General features: G+C 36.2%; 2 protein-coding genes across 7 annotated transcripts in view; one reads left to right on the top strand and one right to left on the bottom strand.

The window, feature by feature from the left end:
* LOC125670177 (SCY1-like protein 2) overlaps positions 1–341 on the top strand; it is a 51,458-nt gene extending 51,117 nt beyond the window's left edge. For all 6 annotated transcript variants that reach the window (XM_048905177.2, XM_048905178.2, XM_048905179.2 and 3 more), the window contains one exon: positions 98–341. In XM_048905177.2, coding sequence (XP_048761134.2) covers positions 98–121 — 24 coding nt within the window. In that variant the 3' untranslated portion in view covers positions 122–341. The remainder of the gene's footprint in view (positions 1–97) is intronic.
* On the bottom strand, positions 237–15,546 carry LOC125669204 (uncharacterized). Its single transcript, XM_048903644.2, has 3 exons — positions 15,196–15,546; positions 1,119–1,303; positions 237–880 (listed from the first exon to the last, which is right to left on the bottom strand). Exons 1-3 carry the CDS (start codon positions 15,348–15,350, stop codon positions 522–524), a joined length of 699 nt encoding a protein of 232 aa, XP_048759601.1. The 5' UTR covers positions 15,351–15,546; the 3' UTR covers positions 237–521.
* Between the last annotated feature and the right edge of the window lie 478 nt (positions 15,547–16,024).

Genomic DNA, 16,024 nt, shown 5'->3' with positions numbered 1-16,024 from the left:
GTTTTACGTGGTTATCTTTTAGTTTTCTGAAAAAGTAATTCATTTGTACTTGACGAGTTCTTGTTTACCGATCTCATACACGTTTTATAATTAACAGATGCAGCTTTTCTCTGGAAAATAGCGCGACATTGGAAATCCATAGTGTTGAAGACCTGATAAGGACCTTATGATATTTTGTAATGTGAAATAACTGTTCTTCTTTCTGACTCAAAGAAGACGCCAAATAATTGCCATACTGTGAATTAGGATGCTTTAATCAGTTTGTATTTCTGAATTCTGAGTGTATTTTATATATTGTTCAAAATATTTATCTTGTTTTGTACAGTAAAATATCCATGACACTTTGTTTTCATCTCAAAGACAAGAACTGATAGGTGTGAGACATTTGCGGAGGTCTTTCAGGAGGAAGGTTCGCTGACTCGGGACATAGATATCCATACAAAGGATAGGATCTCTCTCTTAAATTCCTTCTGGAAGGAGTTGCTCTAACTATATTGCTTCTCTGTTACGAAGCTTGGCAGTCAAACAGAGTCAATATAATCTTTGCCGAATAAGAAATGGACCTTCTTTTGGGGGGTATTCTTTGTAGTTTTCTTCGTTTTAGTCTCCTCGTGCATCAATAGATACGAGGGCTTCTGCTGTTGCGGGTTGGGATTAATTGGCGGCAGTGTTACTGGCTTTTTGTGGCGGGCACTGGACGCTTTGGCCTGTCTCGGTCGGACATTTATTGGCGGCAGATATTGGTCCTGTTTCTCTTGCTTCGCTACTTTGCTAGTCTGCTTGAATCTGACGTCATGAGCGATGGACTGGATCTGCTCGCGAGTTTTGAGGTATTCGGTCGATTCCACGTCCCGTTGGTGTTCGTATGATGTACACAGTCCTAGTAAACAAACATTAGATCGACTGCAATGAACGAAGACAATGCATTCCTTTTCAAGCGTTTACACCAGTCGTCTTGGTGATAAAAGAGAATTATATGGTGGATAGGTTTTAGGGTTGTTTTTTTTATCACATAGAAATGTTTAGTTACGTGCTATTTTTGTTATAAATGAAGTGTTTTGATATACTAGTAATCAACGATAAGCACATTAGCAATGTAAAATTGGTGCATATGTTACCTCTAAGCGATAAAAGTTTGTTCTTGAGGTGTTTTACATGCTGTCTGCATTCATTGATCGACTTCTGGTCCAAGTCCCCGCAGACCTGGGCTAACGCTACACCATTCCGGACAGAGTTAACTTCTGTTTTCAACTTCTTTATCTGTTTCTCCAAAGAGGCATTGCAGACCACTTGATAGTTGTATCTTGGGAGACAAAAAAAAAGAGTATTCAATGTCTGAATCTGAGAGCTCAGAGAACTCAGTATTTAATGTGTCTATCAGAGAAAATAAAGAAAAACTTATGTGTCCATCTGATAGAATAAAGAAATACATATACAGTGTGTCAATTTGTGTCTCAAAAGAAGAAGGTAAATAATATGTCTAATTGAGAAAACGGAGAAATTTTGTACAATGCATACAATTTGAACATCTGAAGGACAGTTTAAATAGGTATACAATGTGTCAATCTGAACAAACAGAGAAATATGTATACAATGTGTCAATCTGAACAAACAGAGAAATAGATATACAATGTGTTAATCTGAACAAACAGAGAAATATGTATACCGTGTGTCAATCTCAACAGACAGAGAAATAGGTATACAATGTATCAATCTGAACAAACAGAAATAGGTATACAATGTGCCAATCTCAACAAACAGAGAAATGGGTATACAATGTGTCAATCTGAACAAAAAGAGAAATAGGTTTATAACGTATCAATCCGAACAAGCAGAAAACTAGGTATATAATGTATCAATCTGAACAAACAGAGAAATAGGTATATAATGTGTCAATCTGAACAAACAGAGAAATACGTATACAATGTGTCAATCTGAACAAACAGAGAAATGGGTACACAATGTGTCAATCTGAACAAACAGAGAAATAGGTATATAATGTGTCAATCTAAACAAACAGAGAAATAGGTATCCAGTGTGTCAATCTGAACAAACAGAAAAATGGGTATAGAGTATGTCAATCTGAACAAACAGAGAAAAAGGTATACCGTGTGTCAATCTAAACAAACAGAGAAATAAGTATACAATGTGTCAGTCTGAACAAACTGAGAAATAGGTATACAATGTGTCAATCTGAACAAACAGAGAAATATGTATACAATGTGTCAATCTAAACAAACAAAGAAATAGGTATAGAATGTGTCAATCTGAACAAACAGAGAAAAAGGTATACAGTGTGTCAATCTGAACAAACAGAAAAATAGGTATATAATGTGTCAATCTGAACAGACAGAGAAATGGTTATACACTGTGTCAATCTGAAATGAAAGAGAAATAGGTAAATAATGTGTCAATCTGAACAAACAGAAAAATGGATATACAGTGTGTCAATCTGAACAAACAGAGAAATGGGTATATAATGTGTTGATCTGAACAAACAGAGAAATAGGTATACAGTGTGTCAATCTGAACAGAGAAATAGGTATGTAATGTGTTAATCTGAACAGAAAAATTGGTATAGAATGTATTATTCTCAACAGAGAAATAGGTATATAATGTGTCAATCTGAAGAAACACAGAATTAGGTATACAATGTGTCAATTTGAACAGTGAAATAGGTATACAATGTGTCAATATGAACAAAGAGAAACATGTATAGAATATGTCAATCTGAAAAAACAGAGAAATTGGTATAGAATGTGTCAATCTGAACAAACAGAGAAATAGGTATACAGTGTGTCAATCTGAACAGACAGAGAAATAGGTATACAATGTGTCAATCTCAACAAACAGAGAAATAGGTATAGAATGTGTTAATCTGAACAAACAGAGAAATAGGTCTAGAATGTGTCAATCTGAACAAACAGAGAAATAGGTATACAATGTGTCAATCTGAACAAACAGAGAAATAGGTATAGAATATCTCACTTTGAACAAACAGAGAAATAGGTATACAATGTGTCAATCTGAACAAACAGAGAAATAGGTATAGAATATCTCACTTTGAACAAACAGAAAAAAAGGTATACAGTGTGTCAATCTGAACAAACAGAAAAATAGGTATACAATGTGTCAATCTGAAAAAAAAGAGAAATAGGTATACACTGTGTCAATCTGAAATGAAAGAGAAATAGGTAAATAATGTGTCAATCTGAACAAACAGAAAAATGGGTATACAGTATGTCAATCTGAACAAACAGAGAAATGGGTATATAATGTGTTGATCTGAACAAACAGAGAAATAGGTATACAGTGTGTCAATCTGAACAAACAGAGAAATAGGTATAGAATATGTCAATCTGAACAGAGAAATAGGTATGTAATGTGTTAATCTGAACAAAAAAATTGGTATAGAATGTATTATTCTCAACAGAGAAATAGGTATATAATGTGTCAATCTGAACAAACACAGAATTAGGTATACAATGTGTCAATCTGAACAGTGAAATAGGTATACAGTGTGTCAATATGAACAAAGAGAAACATGTATAGAATATGTCAATCTGAAAAAACAGAGAAATGGGTATAGAATGTGTCAATCTGAACAAACAGAGAAATAGGTATACAGTTTGTCAATCTGAACAGAGAAATATGTATATAATGTATCAATCTGAACAAACAGAGAAATAGGTTTACAGTTTGTCAATCTGAACAGAGAAATATGTATATAATGTATCAATCTGAACAAACAGAGAAATAGGTATACAATGTGTGAAACTGAACAAACAGAGAAATAGGTATATAATGTGTCAATCTGACAAAAAAGAGAAAAAGGTATAGAATGTGTCAATCTGAACAAACAGAGAAATAGGTGCATAATGTATCAATCCAAACAAAGAGAGAAATAGGTATAGAATGTGTCAATCTGAACAAACAGAGGAATAGGTATATAATGTATCAATCTGAACAAACAGAGAAATAGGTATACAATGTGTTAATCTGAACAGACAGAGAAATAGGTATAGAATGTGTGAATCTGAACAAACAGAGAAAAGGGTATACAGTGTGTCAATCTGAAAAGACAGAGAAATAGGTATATAATGTGTCAATCTGAACAAACAGAGAAATAGGTATAGAATATGTCAATTTGAAAAAACAGAGAAATAGGTATATAATGTGTCAATCTGAACAAACAGAGAAAAGGGTATACAGTGTGTCAATCTGAAAAGACAGAGAAATAGGTATATAATGTGTCAATCTGAACAAACAGAGAAATAGGTATACAGTGTGTCAATCTGAACAAACAGAGAAATAGGTATAAAATATGTCAATCTGAACAAACAGAGAAATAGGTATAGAATGTGTCAATCTGAACAAATAGAGAAATAGGTATACAATGTGTCAATCTTAACAAACAGAGAAATAGGTATATAAGGTGTCAATCTGAACAAACAGAGAAATGGGTATATAATGTGTTAATCTAAACAGAGGAATAGGTATAGAATATATTAATCTGAACAGAGAAATAGGTATATAATTTGTCAATCTGAACAAACAGAGAAATAGGTATAGAATGTGTCAATCTGAACAGAGAAATGGGTATAAAATGTGTCAATTTGAACAAACAGAGAAATAGGTATCCAGTGTGTCAATCTGAACAAACAGAGAAATGGGTATAGAGTATGTCAATCTGAACAAACAGAGAAAAGGGTATACCGTGTGTCAATCTAAACAAACAAGAGAAATAAGTATACAATGTGTCAATCTGAACAAACTGAGAAATAGGTATACAATGTGTCAATCTGAACAAACAGAGAAATGCGTATACAATGTGTCAATCTAAACAAACAAAGAAATAGGTATAGAATGTGTCAATCTGAACAAACAGAGAAAAAGGTATACAGTGTGTCAATCTGAACAAACAGAAAAATGGGTATATAATGTGTCAATCTGAACAGACAGAGAAATGGTTATACACTGTGTCAATCTGAAATGAAAGAGAAATAGGTAAATAATGTGTCAATCTGAACAAACAGAAAAATGGGTATACAGTGTGTCAATCTGAACAAACAGAGAAAGGGTATATAATGTGTTGATCTGAACAAACAGAGAAATAGGTATACAGTGTGTCAATCTGAACAAACAGAGAAATAGGTATACAATGTGTCAATCTGAACAGAGAAATAGGTATGTAATGTGTTAATCTGAACAGAAAAATTGGTGTAGAATGTATTATTCTCAACAGAGAAATAAGTATACAATGTGTCAATCTGAACAGTGAAATAGGTATACAATGTGTCAATATGAACAAAGAGAAACATGTATAGAATATGTCAATCTGAACAAACAGAGAAATGGGTGTAGAATATGTCAATCTGAACAGACAGAGAAATGGGTATACAGTGTGTCAATCTGAATAAACAGAGAAATAGATATATAATGTGTCAAGCTGAACAGATTGAGAAATAGGTATATAATGTGTCAATCTGAACAAACAGAGAAATAGGTATACAATGTGTCAATCTGAACAGAGAAATAGGTATACAGTGTGTTGATCTGAACAAACAGAGAAATAGGTATAAAATGTATCAATCTGAACAGAGAAATAGGTATACAGTGTGTCAATCTGTACAAACAGAGATATACTAGTAGCCGTACAATGTGTCAATCTGAACAAACAGAGAAATAGGTATACAACTCGTCAATGAAATGCCGAGATAACGAACAGTGATCAATCCCATAACTCCTTCAAGCAATACAAAATAGATGGGCAAGCACGGACCCCTGGACACACCAGAGGTTGGATCAGGGACCTAGGAGGAGTAAGCATCCCCTGTCGACCGGTCACACCCGCCGTGAGCCCTATATCCTGATCAGGTAAACGGAGTTATCCGTAGTCTAAATCAGTGTGTCAACAATCGGTATGAAACACGTCAGACAGCATTTGACCCAATGATATGTTGGGTCAATCTGAACAAACAGAAAAATATGTATATAATGTGTCAATCTGAACAAACAGAGAAATAGGTACACAATGTGTTAATCTGATGAAATCATCCCCTTTGAGAAAGTGAAAATAACGAACAGTGATCTATCTTTGAATTTCTATAAAGAATACAAAATTGAGAGTTTGACAAACACGGACTCCTGGACACAACAGACGTGGGATCAGGTGTCTAAGAGGGGTAAGTATTCGCTGTTGACCGATCACAGCCGCCGTAAGCCCTATATCATGATCATGTAAACGGAGTAATCTGCAGTCAAAATTTGTATGTAGAGAACGGTCTAACAATTGATATGAATCACGTCAGACAGCATTCTACCCCTTAGGTTATTGACGTTTTGTGTCTGTAAATTAGATCGTTATAACGACCATAAAATTTGCGAAATGCTGATTTTAAACGAGATTGTTGAAATGCTCCAACATCAACTTATTTGTCAGTAGCCTGTCTCGATTTATAAACTGATCATATGCAGAACATGCTCTTGGGTATCGAATCAGTTGAGAGACACAAACATCATATGCCGGTGATAATGGAATATTATCGCAATTCACCTTTGAATTAGAACGCTTTGGCCGATATAGTATTGCGTTGTGTGACGACACAATTGAATCTGTTTGTAATACAATTGCGAAATGCAACAGAAACTCTCATTGGTCAATATGTATAAGTCCGCCCAAATTCCCTTATACGGGAGTAGTCAGCATTTGAAAACATGACGGTCAGATGCTAGATGGGAAAAAACTTAAAAGGAAGAAAGAGAAAAAGTTGTATTCTTGTGTTGTTGTCCCATAAATTTAATATCAAAAAAATTCCTAACATATTTTCCTACTATACTTGTGTCCAAACATACCTTCAAATATTTATTAAAGCCCCATACGACCCAAAAACTCGATCACAGCTTTTGATGATTTCGTTCGTAGACGTAGCCATGGTAGGTAGCTAGTCAATTCGAATCCCGGTTCATTTCCATGCTGGCATAATAGCGTCTAGATGTGTACTAATACCCCACAAATATTTTAGTTAAATAGTTTGAATAATATACCCCCCCCCCCCAGTTCTATTAAATGATAATTATTCAAATAGCTAAACTCACGGCAATGTGGCATTCATTAGTCATGGGCGGCCGCGCCGGTCGGTCTCCATCTGATGGGGCTTATGTAGCATTTTCGTTAATCAAGAGCTTATTTTACCTTTACAAAAACTGGTACAAAAATGTTTTAATTTCTATTAATTATTCGTGTTGATAATAAAGGAAGATCGAATACATAACTTACAACCAATTTTATGAGTAGATACCAATAGCAAGAGTTCGAATTGACCGGCTACCTAACATGGCTACGTCAACAAACGAAATCATTTGAAGCTGCGAGTTTTCGGGTCGTGTGTGGCTTTAATGAATATTTGAAGGTATGTTTGGACACAAGTATATAGTAGGAAAATATGTTAAGATTTTTTTATATTGAGTTTATGAGACAGCAACACAAGAATACACCGATATCAGGCCTCAACCGTCCGCAGCTTTTTGTGACCCTTAAATCGAAGGTTTCTATAAGAGGTGCTATGTACAGTTCTCCAGCTATACTGAATCCGTTCGAGAACGTGGGCGGGCTGTAATCGGCCAATGAAAACTCTTGTTGTATTACATCAAACATATCATTCAAATCATTCAATGGTGTCGTCACACAACGCAATACTATATCGGGTAAAGCGTTCTAATTCAAAGGTGAATTACGATAATACATAAATATGGAATGTTGACGATGAAGAAGCTGAAATCATCCCCTTTGACATAAAGTTTAGAGGTTATTTTGCCGTTAACATCTATTAGTGCAGTGGCAACAATGTCAAATTCTAGGATGACCCCAACCTAGAGTAGAACAAAGTACAACCTATTTGATTTAATGTAGAATTTTCTGTAGATTTTGGAAATGATGGTTGCAGTCTGATAAAATGTGTTTGACTTAACCTAAATTTGGAATTTCTGTCACAAAGTCACACTATTTTTGGAAAAAAATTAGTGAATACATTTTGTCTAATTATGACTGACTTTATGGAGGAAATCAAACAAATGTGGTTCTAAACCACGTAGCCTAACCCTGCCAATTGTATCAAGACTTTATATGACAATGCTGTGCAGGTGTTTTGGATAATGAAAGAAATGTGGACTTAAATTGTCAAAAACGTCTTCATTTTTCGTTGCGAGTACGCTCATTTCGTGCGTCTGACAGACCGAGTCATCATAGAAGTGGCATATACTACACATCAAAATTTGTCTCATTGACCCCTCTCTTGACTGGCATATAGTTTGCATGTGTGGTATAATCCATTAGGCTGTAAGACTGCAAAATGTTACCCCACCCCCAAATTTGAGAAATCGTCAACAAATTTGTGGATTTGTAATAAATGGTACAAAAGTTATTCTATGGTAATTTTTGTACCATTTAATACAAATCCACAAATTTTTTGACGATTTCTCAAAGTTGAGGGGGGGGGTATTCTATGGTAATCAACCGCTGCGGTGGCCTAGAGGTTAGAGCATTCGCCCCGGGGGTTCGAAACCCGGCCGCGACAGACCTAAGGACCTAAGTCGTTGAAACAGGCAGTGACAGTTCCATTGCCAAATGCTCGGCATCAGGTGTGAATGTCAAAGGTCCTCTGAGATTACCTTAAAAACGGATGTCCCGTGTCGCAGTAGGTGTGGCACGCTAAAGAACCCTCACTGCTCAAAGGCCGTAAGCGCTGAGCATACGCCTAAATTTGATGCCCTTCATCGGTCTTGGTGACGTCTCCATATGAGGGGAAAAATTCTGATGGAGGATTCGTGGTTCGAAGAACACCAAGCCACAGCTTCAATGCTGTAGCAATTGATCAAGCATTAGAGCAAACAGTAAACAGAAATGGGAAAAACAAAGGCGGTGTAATTGGACTCTCAAGAAGAAAGACAGCGTTAACACAATGGCTAACAACCAGACACATCACAGCTGAATATGTTGAAGCGTTCATTGCAAAGGAGAGCTCTCAGAATGATAAGCCACACCAAGAGCTAGGCAAAGCCAGAAGAGAAAGGGATGAGAAAGATGTTATAAAGATAGTTGAAAATGCAGCTAATATTCAGAATCCATTCGATCTAGACACAGTGCCAGCAGAACTGATCAACATCATCACTGGACAAGTGGCTTCAAAAGAAGTCAGGGGAAGTTTGAACAATTTCCTGGAACAAGGAACAACAAAACATAGAGAGTTCATTACAAGTAGAGTCACCTCCTCAGAGACAAAGAACTTCTGGGACACAGAGTCGAGATTGAAAGTCAAAACCTTTGCCGATATGAAGAAGCCTGTCATAAACAAGGCCAAAGAGAAGCTTATTGTTGACTCAGAGGTCCTCTTTCGTCGATTGCTGGTTGTTTCAAAGCAACGAGAAGTCAACCTTGAAAACGTACTTACACATGAGCTGTCAGCAATATCCCCCTCGTTTTCCTATGACGACGGAGCTATGAGAAAAACTACAAAGTCAGACCTAGCAAAGAAATTAGAGACATCAGTAGAATGCATCACTGGCCAACTCAGAGGAAGTGTATCATCAGCATATATTCTGGATGGAATGTCATTGATACAGGGAATTAAGGAAACGCTATTTGTCACATTTCTTGACCTTGCTAATGTCTTGTTGAAGTTTATGATCAACCCATTTGACAAGAATCGAGGTGTAAAATCAGTGGTCATTGTATTTGATAGATATGACCATAAGCTTAATGTGAAGGCAGCTGAGCGAAACAGGCGTGGAGAAACAAAGCAAGCTGGATACGTTATCCAAGCAAATCGTCAGGTTCCTAATTTCTTAAGGTATCAGGAAACAAAGCTGACCTTGCTGCCTTTGTCTCTGACCACATTGTCAGTGTTGCACCCAGTATGCTATCAGGAAACCAGATAATAATCCTTGCTGGAGGGTTTCATGAAGGACATATAGCAAAACTTGCCACGTCGACAGGAGCAGCTACCATTTCAAGCTTCTTCAGTTCCCAAGAAGAAGCGGATACAAGAATGCTGCTTCATGAAATCGATCTGTCTTCCACTCATGATCGCCTGGTTGTTCGAAGTGATGATACTGATGTTTTGGTGCTGCTATTATACTATTACAGCAAGGATATACTAACTGATTTTGTATACATGCTGGCAGGCCATAACACCCCAACAATCAACAGGCAACGTTACATTCCTGTCCATTCCATTGTAGCAAAACATGGTGTGAAGTTCTGTGAATGTCTCCCAGCAGCACATGCACTTCCGGGATTTGACAACACAAGCAGTTTATATCAAATAGGAAAGCGTGTTGCTTACACAAAACTGCAGGAACATGTGAGAAAGAACATTCATTCACTGACAACGTCTGGAATGCAGAATAACGTAGAAGTAGATGTTTCTTCTGCACATTCTTATGTCCTCAGATTGTATGGAAATAAAGCGAAGACATCTTCCTTGGACCAGCTTCGGTATCTCCTGGCCTCGAAAACAGACAACCCTGCCTCACAAATGCCACCAACAAAAGGTGCTTTCAAGTAGCATTTCCTCAGAGCAAGGTAACAGGCCAGCATCTGGTGTCAAAGTCACATCGCCAATCTGATCCCAGATACTCCTGTTGGCAACGGTTGGTATTTGTCAGATGGTCTGCTTGAACCAGTAATTTATACCAAAGAATCAGCACCAGTGGAAGTCGACGATCTCACTCATATATACTGTACAGACCATGACTGCCAGCACTCCAATAAGTGTCACTGTCTGCTGAAGTCCGCGATCTCACTCATATATACTGTACAGATCATGACTGCCAGCACTCCAATAAGTGTCACTGTCTGCTGACCCACCTTCACTGCACTGAGTTTTGTGCATGCCATGGAGACTGCCAGAACATTCTAAAGGCTATTACTGACTCTGACAGTGATGATAATTTTAACTGAGTATCAATGACGATCTTAACTTGAAAATGTATATTGATTTACATTCACAACTTATCATTCACTGTATCTCTTTTACTTTGTACTTATGGTGCACTTATAGCATATATGACATAAGTGATTGTAAACTTGTACAGTTAACAATCATTGAATCACTAAACTTATTGAAAAGATTGTATGAGCATATACATGTACGTATCCAATGTCAGACAGTTACATGTATAAGTGATGCATAGTTATTTCACATGTCACATTGATGACAAAGTAGATGTGGTACTTCACCAGTGTTAGGTACTTATATTTACTTGTGATTTTAATGAATTATTCAGTATATTTTCATGTCACAAGTATTAACAATTACTAAATATCCAGATGTACTTTGTCTTAACATAACTGAAGTTGTTGGTATAAATATACTGATGTATTTAATTCTAAACTTGTTACTATTTGACTTCAACTCGTAAATGGTTTTCTGGGGGTGTGACTTTTAGCATATCAAAATAACATTGAAATAAAAATCCACCAACTCGTTAATTTCATGTAACTACGGAGCGAAGGTACCCAATGACTTAGTAGATGTGCCATAGTTTTATAGAACAGCACTAAAACATTTTATCTAGACTCTAATACAGCTTATTTATGATAATTTGCATTGTTTTGCATGATTAACCACTTTATCTTCGATATAATTGCTATTCTATACAAATGCACAAATGTTTTACAATTTCTCAAATTTGAGGGTGGGGGTAACATTTTGCAGTCTTACAGCCTAATGGATTATGCCACACATGCAAACTATATACCAGTCAAGAGAGGAGTCAATGAGACAAATTTTGATGTGTAGTATATGCCACTTCTATGATGAATCGGTCTGTCAGACGCACGAAATGAGCGTACTCGGAACGAAAAATGAAGACGTTTTTGACAATTTAAGTCCACATTTCTTTCATTATCCAAAACACCTGCACAGTATTGTCATATAAAAGTCTTGATACAATTGGCAGGGTTAGGCTACGTTTGTTCTACCCTAGGTTGGGGTTACTCCCATTTTTAAGCCACTTTTGAGAAATGACCACAGCACTATATGTTCAATAAAATATTTAAATATGAAGCAGATTTGGAAGGCTCTGTCGCGTCTTTTATTTCGAGTTCACTGATATATATCGAATCGACATATGAATGAATATGGGTATCATTAATAGATAAATGTCGAGTTGAAGAGATCTTTTTCTGAAGTAAAAGCTTTTGAATATAGTTTTACCTCATAAGAATATAACACAGATCAACTAATAGAAGAGCACAATTCATGTTCATGGAAATTCCAAGAAACTGTTGGAAAAGAAGCAACCCCTGTAACACCCTCTCTAGATCCGTCACTGGGCCATTGTAGTAAAAAGTGTCAGATTGGCACGCCTTGACAGTCACATGAGGTGTAGAAAGAATTATTCGTAACAATTGTTCTGATGGGCTGATCACATCTGATCGTAGTTTACCATTTACACATGAATTAGATAACGCCTCACCATGATAAATAGTATGTACGTGATTCAATCTGAACTGTCTGACTCAATCCTCTACATTTAACCGTCCCGTGGGGGTCCAGATTAGAATAGGTCCTCAGTACCCCTTGCTTGTCGTAAGCAGCAACTAAATGGGGCGGTCCTTCGGATGAGACCGCAAAAACCGAGGTCCCGTGTCACAGCAGGTATGACACGATATAAAGATCCCTCCCTGCTCAAAGGCCGTAAGCGCCGAGCATAGACCTAAATTTTGCAGCCCTTCAATGGTGACGTCTCCATGAGATTGAAAAATTCTTAAGAGGGACATTAAACAATTAATTAATCTGCATTTAACAAATTAGCTTCACTAGGCACTTTATTGTTTACATAGTGTATTGATGGTAAATGTATGCAAGGTGAAGATAACGAACAGTGATCAATCTCATAACTCCTACAAGCAATACAAAATAGATTGTTGGGCAAACACGGACCCCTGGACACACCAGAGGTGGGATCAGGTGCCTAGGAGGAGTAAGCATCCCCTGTTGACCGGTCACACCCGCCGTGAGCCCCATATCCTGATCAGGTAACAATTTTGTTTTAGCATATTTGGTTGTTGTTTTTTTAATTTGATAATCCGGCATACCATGCACAACAAGGAAATATCACGCAGTATTTTCAAAATTAAACACTAAACCTAGAAATTATATACATGTATTTGTCAAAGCTAACATCTAGAGAAAACAAAACCCGGAGTTCGAGTATTCTCTATAAATTTAGAAATACCAATAGACTATATTTTGGCTTAAAAGACAAGTAGGATTTCGACAAGCCTAAACAAATATTAATTTCCTAAGTTTTCAAAGAAGGTGTTATGTTAATTTCCCTTAAGGTGTTGCACGAAAGATCGATAAAATTAGATTATTCAAATATATGATAAAACCAATTGGAAATTATGTCTTGATTCAAACATTTTTTGAAAATAAGTTTGAAAGACGTGTATTGACAAAAATTAGCCAAAATAATTTGAGTTCAAATCAAGCAATAAGCAACGAATTTCAGAAAAACTGCCTCCGTAAAATAAAATAAATTTAGCATGAACATGTTCTTCAAGTTTTCCACTTAAAAAACTGTCGCTTGAAATTTTGTTTCACAAAGGCATTTTTTCGTAAATTTCAAAAATTCGAAGCGACTTCTCTGATTTTATTTTCAACTTCACCTGTACGTGAATTTTCCTTAGTAATGTATGCGTGGTGAACAGTGGGTAAGCTCATCGACTTTTATAGGTAACGATGTTTTCTACCGGGTTCGAATCCCTCACGGTTTTTTGTTTTTTTTTTCTTAATTGAAACACACTTCTAGTTTTTATAAATGTTTCTTTCAAATCTCTCTTTATCACGATGTGCCGAGTTTGAAATAAGCTTCCAACCTGGACACTGTTTATTTTGTGAATAGGACTCGCAAAAAATACGCCGAACCTGTGTTTTAATAGTCAAGGTGTTAACGAGAACTTGTATGTTTTTCTGAGTGAAAGGTGTTGACAAAGGCTGGTGCCTTTTACGAAAAACCGTTGTGAACTTTGCAAAGCTTAGAAAGAAAAACTTTAAGGCCAACCATGATAAATAGCCGTTAAACAGTTTGAGTTTATATGTATTCCAGTAGCAAATTGCTATATTGAATAAATTTTTACAGGTGCATGTACTTCGAATAATGTTGAACTTTATTAATGCGTATTAAATTGCCATATTTTGTTTTGTGGTCAGAGTCATGTACAGTTGCCAACTGTTGGTTGTAAAAAATAATACACACGAGTATAAGAGTTCTTAGACTGTACATAGTAGTATAGAATATCAAATAGTTGATACACTCGTAACATGTAATCGTATACATTGTATCCGATACTCAGGAAAAAAACAAGACAATTTCATTTTCACGGTTTCAAAAATTATGTTTAGACTACACTCATAACACGTATAATGTATTGTCAAATAGAATGTATTAGGCTATTACGCAATAAGAGTAAATTTGGATGAAGGTCAGTTCTACGTCACGAGTGCACAGGCACCTGAAGTATGGATATTAACTACCCCCCCCCCCTTTTTTTTTTTTTTGAAAGCTTACAAAAAGCGTGAAACGATTACATGAATCGAAAGAGGGATGAGATAGACTGGGAATTCACACATTTCAGAGAAATTATTACCACAAAAAAAATTATCCCAAAAAAAAAGGGAGGGGGTAGTAAATACCCATACTTCAGGTGCCTGTGACGAGTGCTGGCACGGAGCTCCGATTAGGGAAAAATCCCGCTTCGGTGCAACACCCTCTTTTATTTATTTATGTATATATATTTTAGAGAATTAAACAATTTTAAAGCAGCATAAGATTTGTTTTTTCATGAATGCAGCTTTTTTTGTGTGTGTTTTTTAAAATAACAATTTATGGTCAAACATAACAAACTACGAATGCTCCTCATTGTATGAGTGTTTTAATGTCATTCTAGTAGAGATTTTTTATGGACTTCAGAAGGGCAACACTATTAAAAGAAAATAACAATAGGCGTGCGCCGCCTTCTTTTACTTATACATCTGAAATGAGTGACGTGAAATGACAGTAATATTCTACTCAGGAGGTGCAAACTCTTCACATCTTCATTCCGAGGACCACGAACCCGTGCGTGTGCTAGATAGGATGCATGTGGAGGGGGGGGGGGGGGGGCGGCAATATTTTGGGTGGTCTTACCTGGTCTTCCACTCAATGTCTCGTAATGCTTCTTTCTCATCTTCCATTTCATCTATGATGGTTTTCCAGTGCTCGATGGATTTTTTATGGAGAGTAGTCCATTCTCTTTCCTGTGCAATTTCCTCTCTCAGTTCCTTCAAAGTTTTTTCACTCATCGTCTTGCTATGATATTGATGTTACGTCACAATAATGCCTTAGGATCTTTCATTGTTACGTCATTGGGCTTTGTGACGTCACTCTCATCCTGGTGCATTTATGTCGTTCGACGTCATAGACAACACAGTTCGTCGAAGTATTTTTACTTTCATTCTATATTATTATAGAATTTGTCTTTGTTAATAAACATGTGCAGAAGTGATTAATTAATTTTGTAAATACACATTTATCCGTGCCCCTTCGTATTTAACTATGTACAGCGCAATTCCAATCTGCAAAGGGAAATACCAAGTTTTTACGTATATCATCTTTCATAAGTAGCTGATATCTGGCATATCAAGATACCTAATATCAGTCCTCTTGTAAATTAGTCGGATATCTAATACAAACACAGATAGTTGCTAAAAACTTAAAATTTCATGTTACCTGGAATCAAAAGGTATAAGTAGCTGACTTCCTTAATTAAGTGTGATGTCTGAAAATTTATGACATATCAGGATACCTAATATCACTCTTTGTTAAATTTGCATTGGTAAAGTAGTCAGATATATAATATAAACACAGGATCCCTTAAAGGTATTCACGCAAATATTGAAATATCAGGTTACTTTGAATGAAAAGGTATAAGTAGCTTACTTCCTTTAGCGTGATATCTGAAAATTGATGGAATATC

This window comes from Ostrea edulis, chromosome 4 (assembly GCF_947568905.1).
Source record: "Ostrea edulis chromosome 4, xbOstEdul1.1, whole genome shotgun sequence".
NCBI lineage: Eukaryota > Metazoa > Mollusca > Bivalvia > Ostreida > Ostreidae > Ostrea > Ostrea edulis.
The sequence above is the reverse complement of the archived record's forward strand: the minus strand, read 5'-3'. Positions and strand labels throughout refer to the sequence as shown.